Genomic DNA, 20,659 nt, shown 5'->3' on the forward strand with positions numbered 1-20,659 from the left:
TTATAAGAATATAGGTAAATGAATAAGACAGGCAGAATATTTCAGTTAGTTCACTTCGTGGACCATTGCTGATGAAATTTGTTGCCTATAATTGCACTAACTTAAATCAAGTATCAACAAAAGGCTGGGTTGGAGACACAGCAACGTGGCTGTTACCATACACAAGACTTTGCTATGCAGATCACCCCAAACACTGGCTGGAAGAATTATCAATGATTTCTAAACTCCTCATGATGTTAGTTATGGAATGTACAAATAAAGGAGAAAATTCCCACCTTCCATCCCTTCATTATGTTGAATCCCTGAAGCTAGTGAAAATTTCATATAGACACAAATGGAAAAAGAATAAAAATGTGGCATATTACCACCAAGAAAAGATAAAATTCAATTAACGTCCTCATTTGCTGTTCCTAACGGATTCAATTTGTGATCTAAACACCACAATTTACCTGCAAACATCCTGATCAAAACAGGTGTGATCTCCTAGAAAGTTCATTACCTTCGGGGATTGTGGAGATTACGTGTTTGGCTGTAAATGTTTAATGTAGCAAATAAAAGATCCTGTATGTTCAGGATGTTATAAGGATATCATTTTCCTATGAGATTTCCACTGACATTAGAAATGTAAAGGGCCAAATCATCACAATAAATTCTCTAGAACCTTGAGTTGGAACTGTAAAATAACCAGACACATATTAAGGGGTTCAGCTTGTAAAGTGTGGTTGCAGATCAAGAATTGAGTATGTATTAATGGCATCTTTTTACCACAAACACTCCCTGTCTCTGCTCAGGTCATTTCTGCTGATTTTACTGAAAAGAACAAGGCTAGTTTTTTTTCACTACTGTCAGAACTAGTAGGCCAATGCAGCTGTGATAGAGAGAGCTGCATTCTGTCTGTGTCCACATTATTGGCAGCTTTGCTGGTTAAATTCTAACAATCAGATCCTAATTGCTAGTTACAAGGTAAGAACTGGGAAAAAACAGTCTGATTTTTCTTTCTCTTTTTTTGGGGGGTGGGGGGAGGGGGAAGGGCATTCCAGCTTGAGTTTTCAGTGCAGATTGTTAAAACTGGGCATATTTGATAGGACACATCTGAGTACGTCTACAGAATAAATATGAAACTACACATATAAACTAGATTATGAATGGTCCTGTGCTGGTGCGTGGATGGAGGTGCACAGAGGACACTACAAACCTTCCCCCATTGTCCTGTTAAGCAAGTGCCTGCCATAATGTGGAAAGTTAGCATTGCCAACAGCTCTAGCCTTCTCAAAAGGGTCAGGGACAAGGAAGGGTCATAGCTCACCTCCACCTCCTCCACCATCCCTGCACCAGCAGGCAGAGTTGGCTGGTTACAGAGGAGAGCACACGCTGTGCTCACTGGATCATTGGGCTGCCATTCAGCATACATGCCAGGGAGCCATCAGCCAGAATTCTGGTGTTTGGGGCAAGGAGCTTGGTGGAAGAAGACTGGGACTAGGAGTTGAAGGGGAGACTGGGAGGGAAATGGAGGGGGCACTGGGAACCAGTAGGTGGAAAAGAGACTAGGATTGTCTGAGGAGAGGCTGGAACTGGCTGGGCAAGGAGTCTGGGACTGGGAACCAGTGAGGAGGGAAGACAGGGAGACAGATCTGCTGAGAAGCCCAAGTGCAGGAAGAGAACTGAAACCCAGTGGGACAAGGAGCCAGGGAGGAGGTGCAGAAGAAACTGAGATTGGATGAGGATATCAGGGATGAAGAGTGGAACTGTGAGCCAGAGAGGATGGGGAATGTGGATATGGTGGTGATTCAGGAGTGGATTTACCATGAAACAAACCGTGGGGTGGCACGGGGCCCCCAACAACAGGGGGTGCCCCCAAAATGCAGGACAAATATCTGACAACCTGTCCCTGAGTCCCAGCTGGCAGCGCAGAAGGGTTCAGGCAGGCGGGCTGCCTGCATGCCGTGGACGATGGCCCCACGCAGCTCCCGGAAGCGGCCGGCACATCTCTGCGCGCCCCTGGTAGAGAGGGAGGTGGCTCCGCGTGCTCCCGCTGCCCTCCTCCCCCCAAGGGGTGCACAGAGACGAGCCAGCAGCAGCGCAGCAGGGTTACGGCGGCTCCCTGCCCGCTCTGTGTCCCTCCTTCTGCACCACTTCGCTCCCAGAAGCGGACGGCATGTCCCTGCAGCCCCTGGGGGTGGGGGGAGTGTGTGTCTCCGCGTGCTGCCCCCGCTCCGAGCGCCGACTCCGCGGCTCCCATTGGCTGAGTCCTGGTGGGTGCCCGAAAATGAAGCTGTGGCCCCACTAACTCTAAATCTGCCATTGGGGTGATTGGAGGCCGGGGCATTAGAGGGAAAGGGAAACTAGATAAGTCTGGGGACAAGGAGAAGGGCATGGATGGGAAACTGGGAATGGCTGGGCAAGGAGACTGGGATGTGGAGACTGAAATGGGAGACTAGAACTGGCTCGGCAAGGAACCTGGGACTAGGACAGGAGATCTGAGGCGTGAAAACTGGCAATGGCTAAGTGAGGAGAATGGGACTTGGGTGAGGAGCCAGGGGTGGGGAAAAGATAGCATTTGGAGAGGGTCAGGGACAGCATGGCAGGGAAGGGCTTGGGGGAAACTGCATGCTTGATTTGGCCGGGGAACACACCACTTTTGACATACCGAATCTAAAAGCATCGGGTTACACTGCTTAGAGCATACAGAATGTTAAACAGATTCTGTAAGAGTCACCATGCAGTTCCCAGTCCTAGTGACCTTATTCACCACTCTGCCATCGTGGTGACAAATCTTAGATGGAGATACTGTGAAGAATCAGAAAGGGATGCAGACTGCTCAGTTCACTGATTGTGTTGTGAATATTCGCTGCATATCCCCACAGTGATAAGAATTTCTGCTCCACAATAGGAAGGAGGGAAAGCATTTATGATGGTCAGAATCTGAAAGGTTTTAATTACTAAAACAAATAACACCCCAGCTCACCTCCGCTCCGCCTCTGCCTGCTCCCCTGAGCATGCCACCGCCGCCGCTCCACTTCTCCCCCCGCCCGCCCAGGCTGTTTTACGTGGCAAGCCTGGGAGGGAGGGAGGAGAAGCCGAGCAGCGGTGCGCTCAGGGGAGGCAGTGGTGGTGGAGCAGAGGCGAGCTGGGGCGGGGCGTGGTTCCTCGCTCACCTACGCTCCGCCTGCTCCCCTGAACGCGCTGCCTCTCCCTCACCTGAGAGGGAGGGGGGAGAAGCGGAGCGGCGGCGCGTTCAGGGGACCAGGCTGAGCGGAGGTGAGCGAGGGTGAAAGGTTGCGGGGGGGAGCCGCAGGAAGCAATGGCGGGGGAAATGCGGCATGCCCGGGAGAGGAGGCAAGGCCAGGGATTTTGAGAAGGGGTTGGGAGGGGGTGGAGCTGGGGCAGAGCCGGGGGTGGGCGCAAAAAAAAAGCGGGGGCAGCCAAAATTTTTTTTGCTTGGGGCGGCAAAAATCCTAGAGCCGGCCCTGGTACACACACCCGAGAAGGCAGGTTTTCTAACCCTTTACTCTTGCTCATAGCTCTTCCCTGAACTGTCTCCAATGTATCAACATCCTTCTTGAATTGTGGACACCAGAACTGGACACACTATTCCAGCAGTTCTTGCACCAGTGCCAAATAAAGAGGTAAAATAACCTCTCTCCTGCTACTTGAGATTCTCCTGTTTATGCATCTAGGGACTGCATTAGCCCTTTTGGCTACAGCATCACACTGGGAGCTCGTGTTCAGCTAAGTATCCATGCCCCCACACACACACTCCCAAACCTTTTTCAGAGTCTCTGCTTCCCAGGATAGAGTCCTCCATCTTGTAAGTGTGGCCTACCTTCTTTGTTCCTAGATGTTTACATTTACATTTAGCCATATTAAAACACATATTGTTTGCTTGTGCCCTGCTTACAAGCAATCCAGATTAATCTGTAGCATTGATCTGTCCTCTTCATTATTTACTAAGATGTAATGGTTAACCAATTTTTAATTCATTTAATGTGTGCCATCTTAATTTTGTATTTTTACAGTTTCTTAATCAAAATTGTATGTGGTACCAAGTCAAATGTCTTACAGAAGTCTATGTATATTTCCTTCAAATTATTACCTTCATCAGCCAAACTCGTAATCTCATTCAAAAAGAAATCAAGTTAGTTTGACAGGATCTATTTTCCATACACCCATGTTGATTGACATTAATTATATTGCTCTCCTTTAATTCTTTATTAATCAAGTGCCATATCAACTGTTCCATTATCTTGCCCAGGATCGACATCAGATTGACAGGCCTATAATTATCTAGATCATCCCATTTACCCTTTTTAAATACTGGAACAACATTATCTTTCTTCCAGTCTCTTGGAACTTCCCTGGTGTTCCAAGAGTTATAGAAAATCAACATTAATGGTCCAGTGAGCTCCTCAGTCAGCTCTTTTAAAACTCATGGATGCAAGTTATCTGGACGTGCAGATTTAAAAATGCCTAACTTTAGAAGCTGCTCTTTAATATCCTCCTGAGTTACTATTGGAATGGAAAATATTTCATCTTATCATATGATGTGACTGTATCATCTGTTTTTTCCCCAAATACAGAACAAAAATATTTAATGAATACTTCTGCCTTTTCTTCATTATTATTGATAATCCTACCATTTCCATCTTGTAATCAATGTTTCACAATTCCTCACTTCTGATTTATATTCGTCACTATCAACATCCCCTTTCTTCCATTCGTTATCTATTATTTTCTTTGACTCCATCGTCTGGTGATTAGGGCCCTCCCTAAGGGAGACCCAGTTTTAAGTTCCTGTTCCAATGATCATTTAGTTATCTATAAAAAGAGGCATAGCTTCAACATGATGAGCGAGATATGGTTATGGCAGTCTCCTACAATGCAGGAGACCCATGTTCAAATCCCCACTCCCTGGTGGGAAATTGAAGCCATGTTTTCCCACATCCTGGGTAAGTGCTGTAACTAGTGGGGGTAAAAGTTGTACAAGTCCTTCTCTAGTTGTGCTGTGAATGGCATCTAAGTTTGGTTGGGGAGAGGGAATTGATCAAAACCATTCACGTCAAATTTGCAAATATTTTCGGGACAACCTAAAACTGCATTTTTAAATGAATAAACTATTCATCAATTATTTTTTTTTTGCCCAGCTTTACTTACAGCGTGTGTGAGCATGCACACCCACACATACACTATTCTCAAAAGAATGATGCTTTAATAGTCAGGAAGCTACCCTTTTTCTCCTTGCTGTAGGGTGCAAGGTATCCCCTACATTTTCACCATCCCAGTGATAATATCCAGGGGTAGGCAGAAGAAAGAAAAGGGGGAAGGAAGAGGGGCAGATAATTCGGTAGCGAATCTTGGTGAAATGCCTGCTAAAGCAACAAGAAAAGTAGAGCATGACAGAAAAAGAGAATCAGGTGCAAATGGTTGTGCCCTTCAGAGGACGGAGTGACACCATTTAATTGCTCAGAATGTTTTCGAAATGAGGTGTCTACCTCCAGTAGAGCATAGATGAATCTTCACTGAACTGTTGGTATGACAAGTTGTTAGACGGGGGAAAAAATTCAATTTCAGATGAAGCAGCTGATAGAATCAAACGAGTATTTCAAGCACACAAGGAGAGTGAAATGTGTTTACTCTGAGTTAGGGTGACTCAGATTGTTATGCTGATGTCAGAGCTTCCAAAACTCTATTATGGAGACATGTCATAGGCAAAAATCTTAATAGCTTTCCTGAAGTGTTCCTGCAGGGATAATAAAGTGGGTTGTTATTAACTGGTTTCCTTTTCATGTTCTGATTTCTGTTTTCTTCTTGTTGTTGGTTTTTTATTACAATAGTGGAAGCAGGGAAGTGGGCGGTAATTGAGTCATTCTGGAGTTTCCATATCCATGTTTATTCTGTTACAGTACAGAAGGATGTGTAGACTGAGAACCACAAGGGTACAGAGTGAGAAATACACACTGCTGAAAGCCATGGTGTTACTATGGGGGCATGACCAAATGCAGAGCAATTGGCACGCACTTCAAAAGTGAGCCTCTCCAACTCAGAATTCATATAACAGGGCGCTCTGCTTGGCAGCAAACAAACAGCTATATTTCTTTGGAATGTAGGGATTATCTATAGTTATGTTTTAAAATCAGCCTTGCAAAATTCTACCCATCCATTTGCCCAGGGTAAGTGATTTTTTTTCTTTTGACAGGTGAGTAGCATATCATATAATTTTCATTATAATTATCTTGGTAAAGAGCAGGTGAGCAGTTTTTGTTTTTTCACTTGGGCTGGTAATGTTTAACGATAGTTTATTGCAAAAGGCACAGGTTTGGAACTAGGGGTGCTGCTGCACCCCCTGGCTTCAAGTGGTTTCCATCATATTCAGGGTTTACAGTTTGGTTCAATGGCTCTCAGCACCCCCACTATACAAATTGTTCCAGCACCCCTGGCAAAAGGAGGAATCTCACTGATGAAGACAGAGAGTGGGGATATTTGGTATACCTGTTCAGACCCACTGAGTTACTACCAAAAAGCATTTAATATATATTCAATAACCCCTTTCAGAAATGCGGTAGTAATAGTTACCTGCATTTTTCAGCTAGTTCAAGGTTCCTGGTCTCTTCAATCTCATTCCTTGCCACACCCATAACTATGTTTTGCTGTTTAGACATCTCGACAGGAGCTCTATGCTGTCTATGTCACAAGGTAACTGGGAAGGGAGGTTATGTCATTATGCTCACTGGACTGCATGGATAATTTTTTTTCCTAGGTGTCAAATTCAAGATGATGACTATAATTTATGAAATAGTTTGGTTTCTAGCATCTATAGAGAACTCTTCTCTTCCCTTGCACCATCCTGAAAGTTGATTCAAACTCCAATAAACTGAAGTAAGCACAATTTTGATAGGAAGTGTTTAGCTCTTGGTCCAATAAAGTACAAGTCTCTTGACTTTTAGGGTAAGTTGCAATGATTATATATTCACTCAGGACTTTTCTAAGTATTGTAAGGGAAGTGGGGAGGATGCATGTCTTTTGTCGTCTATTTTAAGTTGATTGGACGGGGGCAGCTGGAGGGGGACTGGGCTTTTTTGTTTGTTTTCCAACATTTTTACTACTACAAAAAACATTCAGAGGAAAGAAGGAAGGAAGGAAGGAAGGAAGGAAGCGAGTAGTTGGGTCTTGGACCAGGAAAAGGCTGGTGAGAAAGAAATGCTGTACTAAGAAGAAGATGAGGAACCAGTGTGGGGTCAGAGATGAAATTAGCAGAAAGTCCAAACAGCAGGATGAAAAGACGAAGGAGCAGGGTAATATTTAAAATGGTTCACACTATCTGGCAGTAGCCATTTTAAGAATTTGACATCCAAATTTTTATTTTTAGGATGAAGATAAACAAAAATCCAGCAAATGGCCAGATTCCCATACAAACAAAATCCAGATCAGAGATCTGACACATCTCTCGTAATACTTACATTAGTTACTAGACATTTCGTATAACATCATCATTGTGTTTTTTACCAGTAACAAATAACATAGTATGTATTTACTGTTGTAACAACGGTATCCCATCTTCTAAATTGTTTGTTTGTTAGAACGGGTTTGTTTTAGGCCTGTTAAGGGATTTTAAAAAATTATTGGCAATGGGTATGTTTTCATTTCCTCAAATGCTAAGACTATGCAACAGGGAAAAAAATCCAAAAGAGGCATCCGTTCATCCAAAATAACATTTTCACAGTATAAATGAATATTTATAATCTGGTCCCCTTTGTCTAGGGTCCATCGGACTCACATCTCAAGTTTATTAATACAAGCTCCACTCTACCATCATCCACTCCATTCCACTCCACCATCATCTTGTTATAATTCTCATCAGCCCTCTGATGGAGTCTGTAATTGCTTTAATTATGGCTGAAATCTACCAGCAGGAGCTTACAAGAGGCTGTCAGAACCTGTATTAAAATTCAGACCATCTCAGTTCTATTGCTGGAAGAAGTGATGGTGAGCCAGGGAACTAGGAAGGGATGGGAGAGAGAGACTGAAACAGAATAACTATCTTTCTACAGTAAGAAAAGCAAACCAATTAAAAGGCCTGCCATCCTGTAATTACCAGGGAGTCCTGTATTATAGAGGAAGCTACAGCTTTGTTACACAACAAACAGACTGCTTGTAGTTTAACATGAATAATGAGTCAGATGCATGAGCAAGACTCTATTAAACTGTTGTCACAAGCAGCCGTGTCCCGCACTGATTAATGATTCCATGTGCCATCAAGGAAAGGTTCTTCATTTTTAAGCATGTGGATCATCGTCATCAGTGATGCCAATGCAACCGGCTGCCTGTTTTCAACTTACACCCTGAATGTGGCAATTAAATCACTACAAGAGAACACAAAACACTGATTATTTTTTTCTATCTGGAGGGCTGAGGGCTGTTAAAGACTAAAGGATTCGGGTTGCATGATTCACCTGCAGAGGCAAATGTATCTGCTTTGTGACCATCCTAGATGCCAGTGCAACTCCTAGATATGATATGATGAATCCAATAATTGAACGCCTCACTGGAAATTTTAAGTCAATTACAGAATCTTTAAAAATGAGTAAAATCCAATATGGGAGACACTGTTTTTGTTTTTGTTTTTTTTTAAAGAGAACTGTTTTCAATTAATATGCCCAGTACAAGCATACTGTCCTGACTTATGACTACTGTCCAAGCCTATACATGGATTATACACAGGGATCAGTTATTCTAGGGTTAATGTAAATAACATACAAAGTTCATACCTAATTAAGGACACACTTGTATATTCCATGTACAAGCTACGCATAATGAACACTTGATCCTTGCACTTTTTCTAGTATCAGGTCTATTACAGACATTATCTGATGAAAGAAAGCAATAACTCAATCAGGCACTACTGACTTACAGGCTTCACGCAGTTTTTCCTTGTCATAATGCAGCCCCTCGTAATCTTGTAAACTAATCCTATTCACTCGGATCCGCAGGCGGTCTGGGATGGAGTGGGGACTGCAATGGAAAAAAAAGATCAGTTAGAAAAGACTAAAATCTTAGAGTGAAAAGGGGGTAGAGTATGGGGAGATTTTAGATGAATGACAAGAGGGAGAGAGCAGAAACCTCACCAAAGTCAACACCCCGTGGGCACATAGTTTTCCAACAACAAAGTTGAGTTTTTACCAGATTATGATGACTGCCCACTAAGACTGAAGTGACCGATGTGTTTTTAAGGACCAAATGGGTCAAGAAGATTCCTTACTTGCTGGGCAGTCTGGAATCACATTTTTTTCTGATCTTGATAGTTTTCAGTTTGATGCCCCTGCTAAATTTCCAGGAGACAATTGGTGACTGTGTACCTGACTGCAATTCCACTGAGGTCAATGTGACTGAAAAGGTGTAACTGAAGGCAGAATGCCATCCTCCAAATCCTTGTGATGGCTCAGAGTATTTAGGCCCAATTCTCAGGACTGGTCGTTAAGCACATAGGGCAGCTCAGGGAAGTAGGTTCACAAACGTGCCTAAGAGACAGATTTTCAAAGGTACTTAGGTGCCTATACATGCAGGTAGGTGCGCAGTGGGAATTTCAAACATGACTATGCAGGTTAGGTGCCTAATTCCTATTTGATTTCAATGGGATTTAGGTGTCTAACTTCCTTAGGCATTTTTGAAAATCCTACTAGGCACCTATCTGCATATTTAGGCACCTAAATACCTTTGGAAAATCTGGCCTTAAGATCCTTATTGTGGAGCCATGCTTACCTCCATCTGATCCTGACCTGATGTTTTATTCTACTATTCAAAGGGGCTACTAATTGAGATCTAAAGGAACCTGGCCACATTTGCATTTTCCAACTGTAAATTTGGGCTATTTGTCCTTCCATCAGAAAGAGTTCAGCAGGACAAAAGAGCAGTTCTTGGGGCTACCTGGAGCAGAAGGTTAGAGCACAACTGTCTCTCTCCAGGAAATCTGGCTGGTGATCTTAACCCCGTACCCAGTGGACACCTGGCCTACAATATGGTCAGGAAAGACCTAAGATTAGAATAGCAGGGTGGTGCCGTAAATTAGATGTAAGATGCTACAACAGAAACTTTTTGGAGGTTAGCAGGTTTGGAATAGTAGGATTGATGTAATCAACAAAAATCTGTCGAGGAAGCCCTCCTCGCAGTACATGTATGCCATACACAGCCATGAAATAAATATGTGTATTACAATCATGCTTTACACACAACAATGAATTAAATTTCACAGCACCCCATGTGATGAGTGTGATATCCATCTTATTGACAGGGAAACTGAGTCGTGCAGAATGTAAATGACTTCCCTAAGGTCACATAATGGCTGACAAAGTTATGAATCAATTCCCTGTCCTGTGCATTACCAAAAGACCATCCATCCTACTTACATTTCACTCAATAATATGTCAGTAATATCAGTCTGGCAATGTTGCTAGCACCTTGTCATAAATATAAAGGGAAGGGTAACCACCTTTCTGTATACAGTGTTATAAAATCCCTCCTGGCCAGAGGCAAAACCCTTTCATCTGTAAAAGGTTAAGAAGCTAAGGTAACCTCGTTGGCACCTGACCCAAAATGACCAATGAGGGGACAAGATACTTTCTAAGCTGGAGGGGTGGGGAACAAAGGGTTCGTCTGTCTGTGTGATGCTTTTGCTGGGAACAGATCAGAAATGCAAACCTTCCAACTCCTGTTAAGTTAATAAGTAATCTAGCTAGAAAATGCATTAGATTTCTTTCATTTAATGGCTGGTAAAATAAGCTGTGCTGGAGGGAATGTATATTCCTGTTTTTGTGTCTTTTTGTAACTTAAGGTTTTGCCTAGAGGGATTCTCTATGTTTTGAATCTGATTACCCTGTAAGGTATTTACCATCCTGATTTTACAGAGGTGATTCTTTTATCTTTTCTTTAATTAAAATTCTTCTTTTAAGAACTTGATTGATTTTTCATTGCTCTTAAGATCCAAGGGTTTGGGTCTGTGTTCACCTGTACAAATTGGTGAGGATTTTTATCAAGCCTTCCCCAGGAAAGGGGGTGTAGGGCTTGGGGGGATATTTTGGGGGAAGACGTCTCCAAGTGGGCTCTTTCCCTGTTCTTTGTTTAAAACGCTTGGTGGTGGCAGCATAGGGTTCAAGGACAAGGCAAAGTTTGTACCTTGAGGAAGTTTTTAACCTAAGCTGGTAAGAATAAGTTTAGGGGGTCTTTCATGCGGGTCGCCACATCTGTACCTTAGAGTTCAGAGTGGGGAAGGAACCTTGACACACCTAACACACTCATGGTCTTCCAAAAATTAAAATATTATGCATAGATATATTTGTATGAAGGGACATGGTTTTATCCACTTTATTAAGTTTTCTTCTTGGTCATTCTCCTTTCCACTGTATCTGATCTACAGGAATTGTTTTGCCTGTTGGAAAACCAATCTCAATACTAGCTGTGTTTCAGAAAGGTAAACTTTTTACAAGTGTGCCATTATTCCTTTGTCTGCAAATACAGCTGACTTAACAAAACATGTTGTCTCTGACCTGTCTTGGTAAATCCTCCGAGATGGCAATTAGCAAGTATTTCAGAGTGAGCTTATCATATACTTTTGGTCTGTTGGAAAAAAACAGTTGTGCCACCTCTGGGTAGATGAAAAGAAAGAAATTGAAAATGAAGTCCCAGTTAAAGAAGCCCCTTAGGCACAGTTGTCTTTGCCTGAAAAGTGACAAAGAATAATGAATTCAGGGCTCTTCTGTAACTGGAGAATAAGACAACACACTGGAAAGAGCTTTATCAAAGAACCTCCTGTTCTATTCAGGAGTTTCTGTAGCAATGATACAAATGACCTGTACATAAAGTACAACTTCTAAGGAATCATAAATGTTAGCAGCAGCAGGAGTGATGCTTTTTGCAGTATACAAGCTACCAACATTTCTCCTGTGCTGATTGACAGGAGCTGTGGTGTCCAGGTGCCCAGAGATGTCAGGAAGCTGTCCATGTGCAAGCTAAACTTGTCACGGTTTATTTGACAGACAGCTGGGCTACTAACTTCCAGCACAGCTTCAGGGGACATCCTTCTAACTTAACTGGCATTATGATATTCCATATAACCAGCTCTCTCCATCTGCAGTTTTTACAGGTAGGCAGACCAACACGGAGGCAGATATATAGATAAGGGGGGGGGGGGCAGTGAGCACATAGATGAAACAATATCTATATAATTAGATTTAGTCACTTTTTGTCAAAGACATTTAGTGTCAGACAGCTGGCTGGCTGAGAAATGAATAGGATAGTCTGAGGAGTTATGTTTCCTTGCAAGTCATATAAAATACAGGTTCCTAAAACGAAAAATTGCTAGGGATTTTATTTTTAGCAAGAAAAAAAGATAAGAAACTTTTTTAAGTCTGGGAATATAAGAATTTAATTGCATGGTCTTTGTCTGAGGGAAGGAAAACATATTTCAGTGAATTTATTCAAGTTTGTGAAAAGTGACAGATTGATAGCCCTGGAAACTGAAGTCTTTTGTCCACAGGTACAACATGTGAAGGGGAAGTGCTGGCTTCCCCATTATGTACTGTTTTAACATTAACCTAAGCCCCAGCTCTGTGATTATAAAGATAATTCACTCTCCCAGCACATGGGTGCTCAGCCTGGGGACCCTGAACAGGCCTGGAGGCGGGGGGTCGCAATCTCCTTCACTTTCTTTATGGTTAGACTGCGGGGAGGGGCATTGGGGTTTAAAAAAAGCTTGTATCTCTATTGCAACACAGGGTCACACTATCAAAAAGGTTGAGAGGCACTGTTCTCTCTCATTCTTTCTTCTTTATGAAACTACCAGTAAGGGTTCCAGTTATGAAGGTGGTTTGTGTGATATGGACACCTGTTCACGAGGCACTCAACTGAAATGACTGACTCATCCCATCTCACAGAGCTGTCTGGTAGCAAAATCCAAAACCAAACTGGTGACCTTCAGTCTACAGAAGTAGTTATATGGCCCCCATGACCATCATTTCTGAGCTCCACACAAACATGAATGTATCCTCAAAACACCCCTGAGAGGTAACTAAGTATCATTATCCTCATTCTACAGAGGGGGAACTCAGGCACAGAGCCATTAAGTGACTTTCCCAGAGTCACACAGAAAATCTCTGGTAGAGTCAGGAACTGAACTCCACTCTCCAGAGTCCCAGTCCAATATCTTATCAACAAGACCATCTACCAGTCCCCTAAATTATTTAGTAGGGCTGGTTGAATTATTTTTGTTGAAACTGGTTTTCAATGGAAAACTGGAGTTTTGATTAAATAAAATTTTTCACAAGAATTATCTTCCTTCTGTGGAAAATTTTCAATTTTTTTTATTGAAAGCTGAAAGACTGAAAAACAAAATATTTTTTCTTTTTGAATTTCCACTGAAAAATCAAAAATTTCCATGGAAAATTTAAAAGAAAATTATTTTTGTTTGTTCTCATCTAAATATTCCAGAGGTGAGGGGAGGGAAATCAGCCAGCTCTACTCTTTAGTTCCTCAGGACAGACACAGAAAACTCTGTGGAACTATCCCCCAAACACAGAGCTTTGCTCCTGATAATCCATTTTGCAGGTAAGAATATTGAGATGGTGAAGCCACTTATGGTAAAAGCATCTTTGGCAATCCTCAGATTTTCCTGAGTCCAGCCAGCCTGTTGTAGTCCAGAAACTGCATTGATTGTGTTGGTTAATGATTTCCTTGGGGTAATGCAGTGTTTCCCAAACTCGGGACGCTGCTTGTTCAGGGAAAGCCTCTGGCGGGCCGGGCCAGTTTGTTTACCTGCCGCGTACACAGGTTCGGCCAATTGCGGCTCCCACTGGCCGCGGTTCGCTGCTTCGGACCAATGGGGGCTGCGGGAAGCGGCGGCCAGTATGTCCCTCGGCCCATGCCCCTTCGTGCAGCCCCCGTTGGGCTGCAGTGGTGAACCGTGGCCAGTGGGAGCCACGATCTGCTGAACTTGAGGACGCAGCAGGTAAACAAACCGGCCCGGCCCGCCAGGGGCTTTCCCTGAACAAGCGGCATCCTAAGTTTGGGAAACACTGGGGTAATGGATGAAAATCTAGTATCCTCGGCAATTCTTTTGATGCATCAGTTGCCTTTGACTCTTTGACCATAAGATTTTGGTAACATGCCCATCAATTCTAGGAAGGGTAGACAAGACAACTCAAGGGGCTCCTCTCTGTACTTTTTCAGAAATCCTACCGGGAACAGTTGGGTGGTGGCTCATTTACCCAGAAGGCATTTTCTCATGGGGTATAGAATCATAGAATATCAGGGTTGGAAGGGACCTCAGGAGGTCACTTGTCCAGCCCCCTGCTTAAAGCAGGACCAATCCCCAATTTTTGCCCCAGATCCCTAAATGGCCCCCTCAAGGATTGAACTCACAACCCTGGATTTAGCAGGCCAATGCTCAAACCACTGAGCTATCCCTCCCCCCTTTAATGGTACAACTAACAACCTTTCTATGCACAAAGTCCAGGGAAGGAAAGGCACAGAGACAAAACTACCCTCTCACACCTACATTTGGTCCTACCATATCAAAGCTAGCGTACATTAGTAGTGCAGCTTTGGGACAGGCCGCACTGGTCCTGTGTGTCCCACACTTGTTCTGTAAATTAGAAAGGGGAAGAGGAGAAGCAGGGACCCCAAAGTGCAAGAAGTCCAATCTATGTTTCCACGTTCAGACCCAGAACTGGAAGAGTGAAGTGAGATTTATAGTCTGTGGCGAGTCTAAAATAATATTTGGAGCTCAGGAAGGCATGAAAAAAACAAGCCATACAACATCCTCTGCAGTAAGAAACCCCTTTTCACAAGAAAATGTTTAAGAGGGTGCTTTCCAAATACTATAAAAAGCATTGCTTTAATTGTATGGTGCATCTTTGAATTTGTTTTTATTAAAAAAAAACAAGCGCATAACCTTTAAATATACTATTTGACGTCAGTAGACATAATTCCTTTCCAGTTCAGTCACTAGAGTTAGTTAGCTGTTATAAATCAACACAGCTGTTTTTTTCCCCCCAAAAAACCAAGTGCAGCACTAAGATGCACATTTCAAAAATAAGTTACAGCTGCTAAAATATGCGGCATGCAAGGAAGAGGACATGCCATTTTAACCATGTTCAAGATGAATGATAATACTAAGCCACAAGATGTTACCTTCTTGGAAAAAAGAGCTCTCTGGTAGCACTAGGCTAATATTGGAAGTTGCAGTGCTAAAAGGTACTTTCTAAGGAGCAAGATTTTTATGCATTTAATAAAATCTAGTCTAATCTACTTGTGGTGGCACAAGTACTCCTGTTCTTTTTGTGGATACAGGCTAACACGGCTGCTACTCTGAAACTAGTCGTATGTAGCACATCCAAAGTTTGACAAGTTATTCACAGTGAACTAGATCTTGAATGAATTTACCCCTACTGTCAGTTCATGAATTTCCTGAAAACACACTTCAATTTCTAACAATGTGTTCATTTAAAATTTATGTGATGAATTGCTTTCTCTTCATGACAGCCACTGCTTTCAGTATTCACTATTTGTAATTCACGCACATGCAGTGAGATATCCCTGCTATGGATTTCACCTACTCCCACATCATGCACCAGCACCTCCCCCTCCAGGAACCAAGGAGTCAATATCCACTAGGTGTACAGCAGGAATCAGGTCTTTATCATGCTAGAGAAAGACTCGGTTCATTTGATGCAATTATTTTAATTCCCACCACCTCCCTAAGGGAAATTGCTTACTGGAGAAGTGACACACTTTTATCTAACGATAACCAGTCTTTAACCTAAACTACAGCAGTCCTGGAATTCTGTACCTGTGAATTAACAAGCCTGCTAAAGAGCCTAGATTTATAAACTTGAGGGATTGCATACAGACAGACAGACAGCAGTAAAACAGCCATGCTCCAAGCAGGCAATTGGCATCATCCCACCAACTGCTGGATGATTAACTGCTGGCAATACTGGGGTCACAGCTTCATCAAAAGATGAGTGTATCCTACAGTGAGATACACTAAGTTCTGATGGTGGCCACCAGAATATGTATGCATGTATGTTTTGTATACGTGTGTTCAGACATGGACCTGGGGAAGAAAGTAATACATCAGTAATGCTTTCTGTCCCTTGTCTTTGTCTGAACTCATGTAGACAACACACACATACATATTCTGGCAGTCACCATCAAAACACTGTGTATTTCCATCCAGCAGTAAGGCACACTCATCTTGTGATGAAGCTCTGATCCCAGTACTGCCCTGTTAATCATCCAGACATTGGTGGGATGATTCCAAATGCCCTTCTTGGAGCACAGCTGTTGTACCTCAGCTGTGTGTTTCAGCCTCCAGTCAACCAGGAAAGAAAGAATAGGAGAGGTCAGGCTGGCTCCTGATCTTGGAGCTCCAGCGTGGTAATCAAAACACACTTGTGCTAGGACACCAGGTTGATTCAACTGGGGGAAAACAACCTGTGATATACACACCCTAATTCCCATTCCAATTATTTATAAATCCAGTGAACCGTTTCTCATTGTTCATGTCTGCATAAAGATAGAGGAAGGGGTCAAAAAACAACCCTGCAGAATCCAGTGAGGTATTTTTCACAGAACTTTCCAAATACAGCCCACCTCAGACTATGCAAATGCTGTTAATAACACTGTTAATGGGATTCACCAAAAAGCATCCTCAGCTCTTCCCTCCCTTTCCCTCCTGCCCCCCATGCCCCCAAACCCCCTAAACTTTAGAAAACACAAAACTCCTCTGGGACATGTTTGCAGTGGCAGATTAATGAATTACCTATCTCCCGAAGAAGAAATAAACATGCAAAACTAATTAAATGTCCTTGTGTTTAGAACAATCAGGAGCAGGATAACAGCAATCAAAGGAGAAAAATAAATTAACCTCACTGCTAAGATCTCATTGGCAGAGCTTGGAAATAATGTATTAAAATTAGGTTGCTTCTGACAGCTTATCTATTTAAAACATAGGAACTACCTAATGGAAAAGAACCATCTAGATGGTGTCCTGTCTCTGACAATAGGCAATGCTAGCTGCTTCAGATGAAGTTTAAAAAAAAATCCAAAATCCTTACTAAGCTATTTGCCTAAACAATATCCTGCAGAGGTGAGTTCCACTGAACAAACAAGTTTAAATATCTTAGCCAGGATCCGGCCAAGCTTGCTTCATTCAGGATTGGGGGTTTTATGCCTCCTAACAGTTCCTCCATTCTGGAGCTGGCCCAATGCCCCAACACAATATAAAGTAACCTCAGGGCTGCTATAAGTTGCACCAGGCTGGCTGTGGTCCCAAGGGGTTATTTTGGAAGCTAGGTATCAACAGAGTGGAAGAGTTATCTGGCCAGTCCCCAGCCATGCCTTCTAAACTCTGTCCCAGCACTAGATTTACAGCCCTTTGCCATGCAACAGTGTCACAAAGAAGCCACAACATGGCTGAAAATCTCATGCTTTGTCTTTTAAATCCATTTGAGTGTTATAAAGATTCAAGCCTGATCATGACCATCTCACTGCTAACCCAGGAATCTACTACAAAAAGTAATACTAGAGATCACCATTCTCTTTAAAAAATAAAAAAAAAGTTAGCAATTATCAACATTCATTCAACTGTACCTACATCTAATTGATTTCAATAAGTATACTGGGCCAAGTCCTCTGTAGACTAAATTATCTTCTTCCAATCCTACTGCTAGTTCATGACATTGCTATGTACTGGACATTCTTCTTATCAAAAAGGATCATTTCAAATAGCCAATTCATAGTGTCAGCTGTTAACGGCCAATCTTGCTAGGGAGTCTGACCCATTCAAATCAAGAGTTAGTTGGACTAAATGGTTTATTATCTGTCAGACATGTCATTTGCACAATATATTAATTTCTTTCCTTAGGCCCCAATTCAGCTAAGCAAATAAGTATGTACTTAACTGTAAGCACTTTTGTTCTTGCTTATGTCCTATCAACGTCAGTTGGACTTAAGCTTCTTCCTTACGCTATCTACAGTGTGCCAATGGAACCCAACTGTACTACCTTTCAAAAGTAGCATTACCCAGGTACAAACCTCACTGCATGCCTTAAGTCAGAGGTTCTCAAACCAGTGGTCCGTGAGCTCCATACAGGTGGTCCGTGGATAGTTCCCTCTAAGGTGCGCGCCTGGGCAGCTGCACATGAGAGAATGAAGGGCCACCCACCTCATTAGTGGAACCGCACAGGCATGGCTCCACTAATTAGGTGCCTGGACCCTGGAGAAGAAGCACATTAAGGTGAGGTGGTGGCCTAGAGGGGAATAGGAGGTAAGTGGGAGGGGGCAGTGGGGTGACAAGAGGGGGTGGGGGAATTTGGAACGTGCAGGGCTGCGGTGGCCAGAGAAAGAGGCGACTTTCCCCAGCTCCAGGGCTGCGGCTGCCGGGAGAGACAGCCCTCCTTTCCAGCCGCAGCTCGAGGACTGCTGCGGTGGAGGAGACAGGGAGAAATCCCCGTCCTTCCCAGCCCCAGCTCAGGGGCTGCCGCAGCGGGGGAGAAAGGGCACATCGATCACATTAGAAAGGTAAGACTACTGATATTAAAATATGAGTTGTGTGCTTTTATTTGTAGAACAAAAAAAATTATTATTAAGGTGCTTTTATCCAAAGTGCTTTACAATAGTTAGCTAACGGTACAACCAACATTTGGAAAGATCATTAAGTGGTCCACTGAGACTCTCAGCAATTTTCAAGTGGTCCACAAAAAAAAAAGTTTGAGAACCACTGCTTTAAGTGACTTCGGATGGTCTAGGAAGGATTCAGAAAACTCACTTTTAACACTAGCCCAGTGTGAAGCACGGAGATTCTTTTCCCAAAGGATCAGGCAGGCACAGACAATACTGAAGGGGTTCATTTCACGGTACCGGGAAGACTGATAAACAGCTTCAAAAGTGTGGGGTTACAGTGACCAATTATATACCTTTCTCTTATCACTTCATTTGCATTTATCTTGTTCTTACAGAGACAAACATTGTTTCAGAGACAGAGAATGCATTGAACATGACAGTGACAGGAACAGAACATACGCATCAAAACTATTTTGATTACATCCATTATCTATAACTGCCCTTTCGGCGAAGGGGTGGGGTGGGGGTGAGTATTTACAAATATCCAGAGGGCTGTGAAGGTAGGGTTTGTTCTGTTCTAAGAGCCGAGTTACTGGGCGCACATTTGACCAATAAGTTTATCAAATGTTTACAGCTACCGGTGTCTTTGGGCCTCTGGTGTTTCTGTTTCTGACTCAGCTGCTAACTAAATTTTTAACTCTTGCCTAACACCAGCTAACAATCAACTGATTGAAAACAGAAAAAAGGACAAAGAAAAATGAGCATCTCAAATGCTTATCATTCATTCAGGGGGGGTGGGGGACCTCTTTGATCCTTAATTCCACTGTTAGACATTGACCCATTTTCTCTAAATCACCCTCTGCTGTCTTGTTTTACTTTGGTCCTCCTTATGCTTTTTCTTTTATGGTTAGGGTGTTTATTTGGCCATTTCGAAGAGTTTGTAGTGCATGTGCACACCATACAAACAGATTTCTTTATTTCTAAAATCAGAAATTGATTCCTTTCAGTACTTTTGTTGCCCAAACAGACAAAAGATGTAAACATTGCTGTAAATATCACACATACCCCGCTAGCCTAGAATACTCATTATATTAGACAATAACAACTAGACAATAACAACATTTTTCTGTATGCAGATCTTAGTAGTAAATAATCACAGCATATCCACAGTGCTCCTTTTATATATGAAAAGTTTGTGGAAGTTGGATCCTTTAGCAATGCTTACATCTCTAAACGCAGGCCCAAGTAAGTCAATTACTTCTTGTTTTTCAAGTAGCCAATGCTAATTTTTCAGATAAATCCAAATAGTTATACTGCTTTGCATCAACTGCACAGCTCAAATATGATATTCATATGCATCATCCCAACTGAGCATATACTCAAAGATCTAAACATACATCCCACTTTAAAAAACACTCCACTGAAAGTGTGAGTACTCGACTCTACCCATAAGTCCTCAGTAAAAAATAAAGGCATATTATACCCAATCCGAGTTTCAAAACTCTCTACTGTTCATAATTCAAAGACAATATCCCCCAACAGTAGCCTTTTATGATTTTCTGGCCCAAAAAACTCTGCCAAAGATTTGATAATCTGAGAGTTGCTTGGAATACAGATTTGGATACACATCTCTTACCCAATGGAATACAATTGTATCTAATGTTAAAAAAACAATTAAAGACCTGAAGCTATGGCTCATTCACCAAAATACATGTTTTCAGATACACTGGTCCCCACACAGACTAATGGTAATGAGCCTCATAAATGCTGACCACTGTTGGAAATGTAACTCCCTTGGTATTCATTAGCTCGTATGTTTTGGGAGTGCCCCTGTATCAAGAATTTCTGGTATGAAGTGGGTCAAAGGAACAATTTGATATTGGATGCTAAATTGGAGCCCTCCCCCTTAAATTACATTCTTGGATATATTCTGGAAAGCTGGAGATTACCTGGTAACAAAGCAGCATGGTTCAAGTTTTGGTGATTAAAAAATTAATCCTGCAAAAATGGAAATGTCAATCCTGACCAAATATTGATGCCTAATGCAGTG

The 20,659-nt window shown here is 42.5% G+C and overlaps 1 protein-coding gene across 6 annotated transcripts in view; it reads right to left on the reverse strand.

Moving 5' to 3' along the window:
- The window catches only part of DGKI (diacylglycerol kinase iota), a 284,192-nt gene that overhangs the window by 79,240 nt on the left and 184,293 nt on the right, over nt 1-20,659 (reverse strand). For all 6 annotated transcript variants that reach the window (XM_037878871.2, XM_037878878.2, XM_037878861.2 and 3 more), the window contains one exon: nt 8,906-9,006. In XM_037878871.2, the coding sequence (XP_037734799.1) occupies nt 8,906-9,006 (101 nt within the window). The remainder of the gene's footprint in view (nt 1-8,905; nt 9,007-20,659) is intronic.

This window comes from Chelonia mydas, chromosome 1 (assembly GCF_015237465.2).
Source record: "Chelonia mydas isolate rCheMyd1 chromosome 1, rCheMyd1.pri.v2, whole genome shotgun sequence".
NCBI lineage: Eukaryota > Metazoa > Chordata > Testudines > Cheloniidae > Chelonia > Chelonia mydas.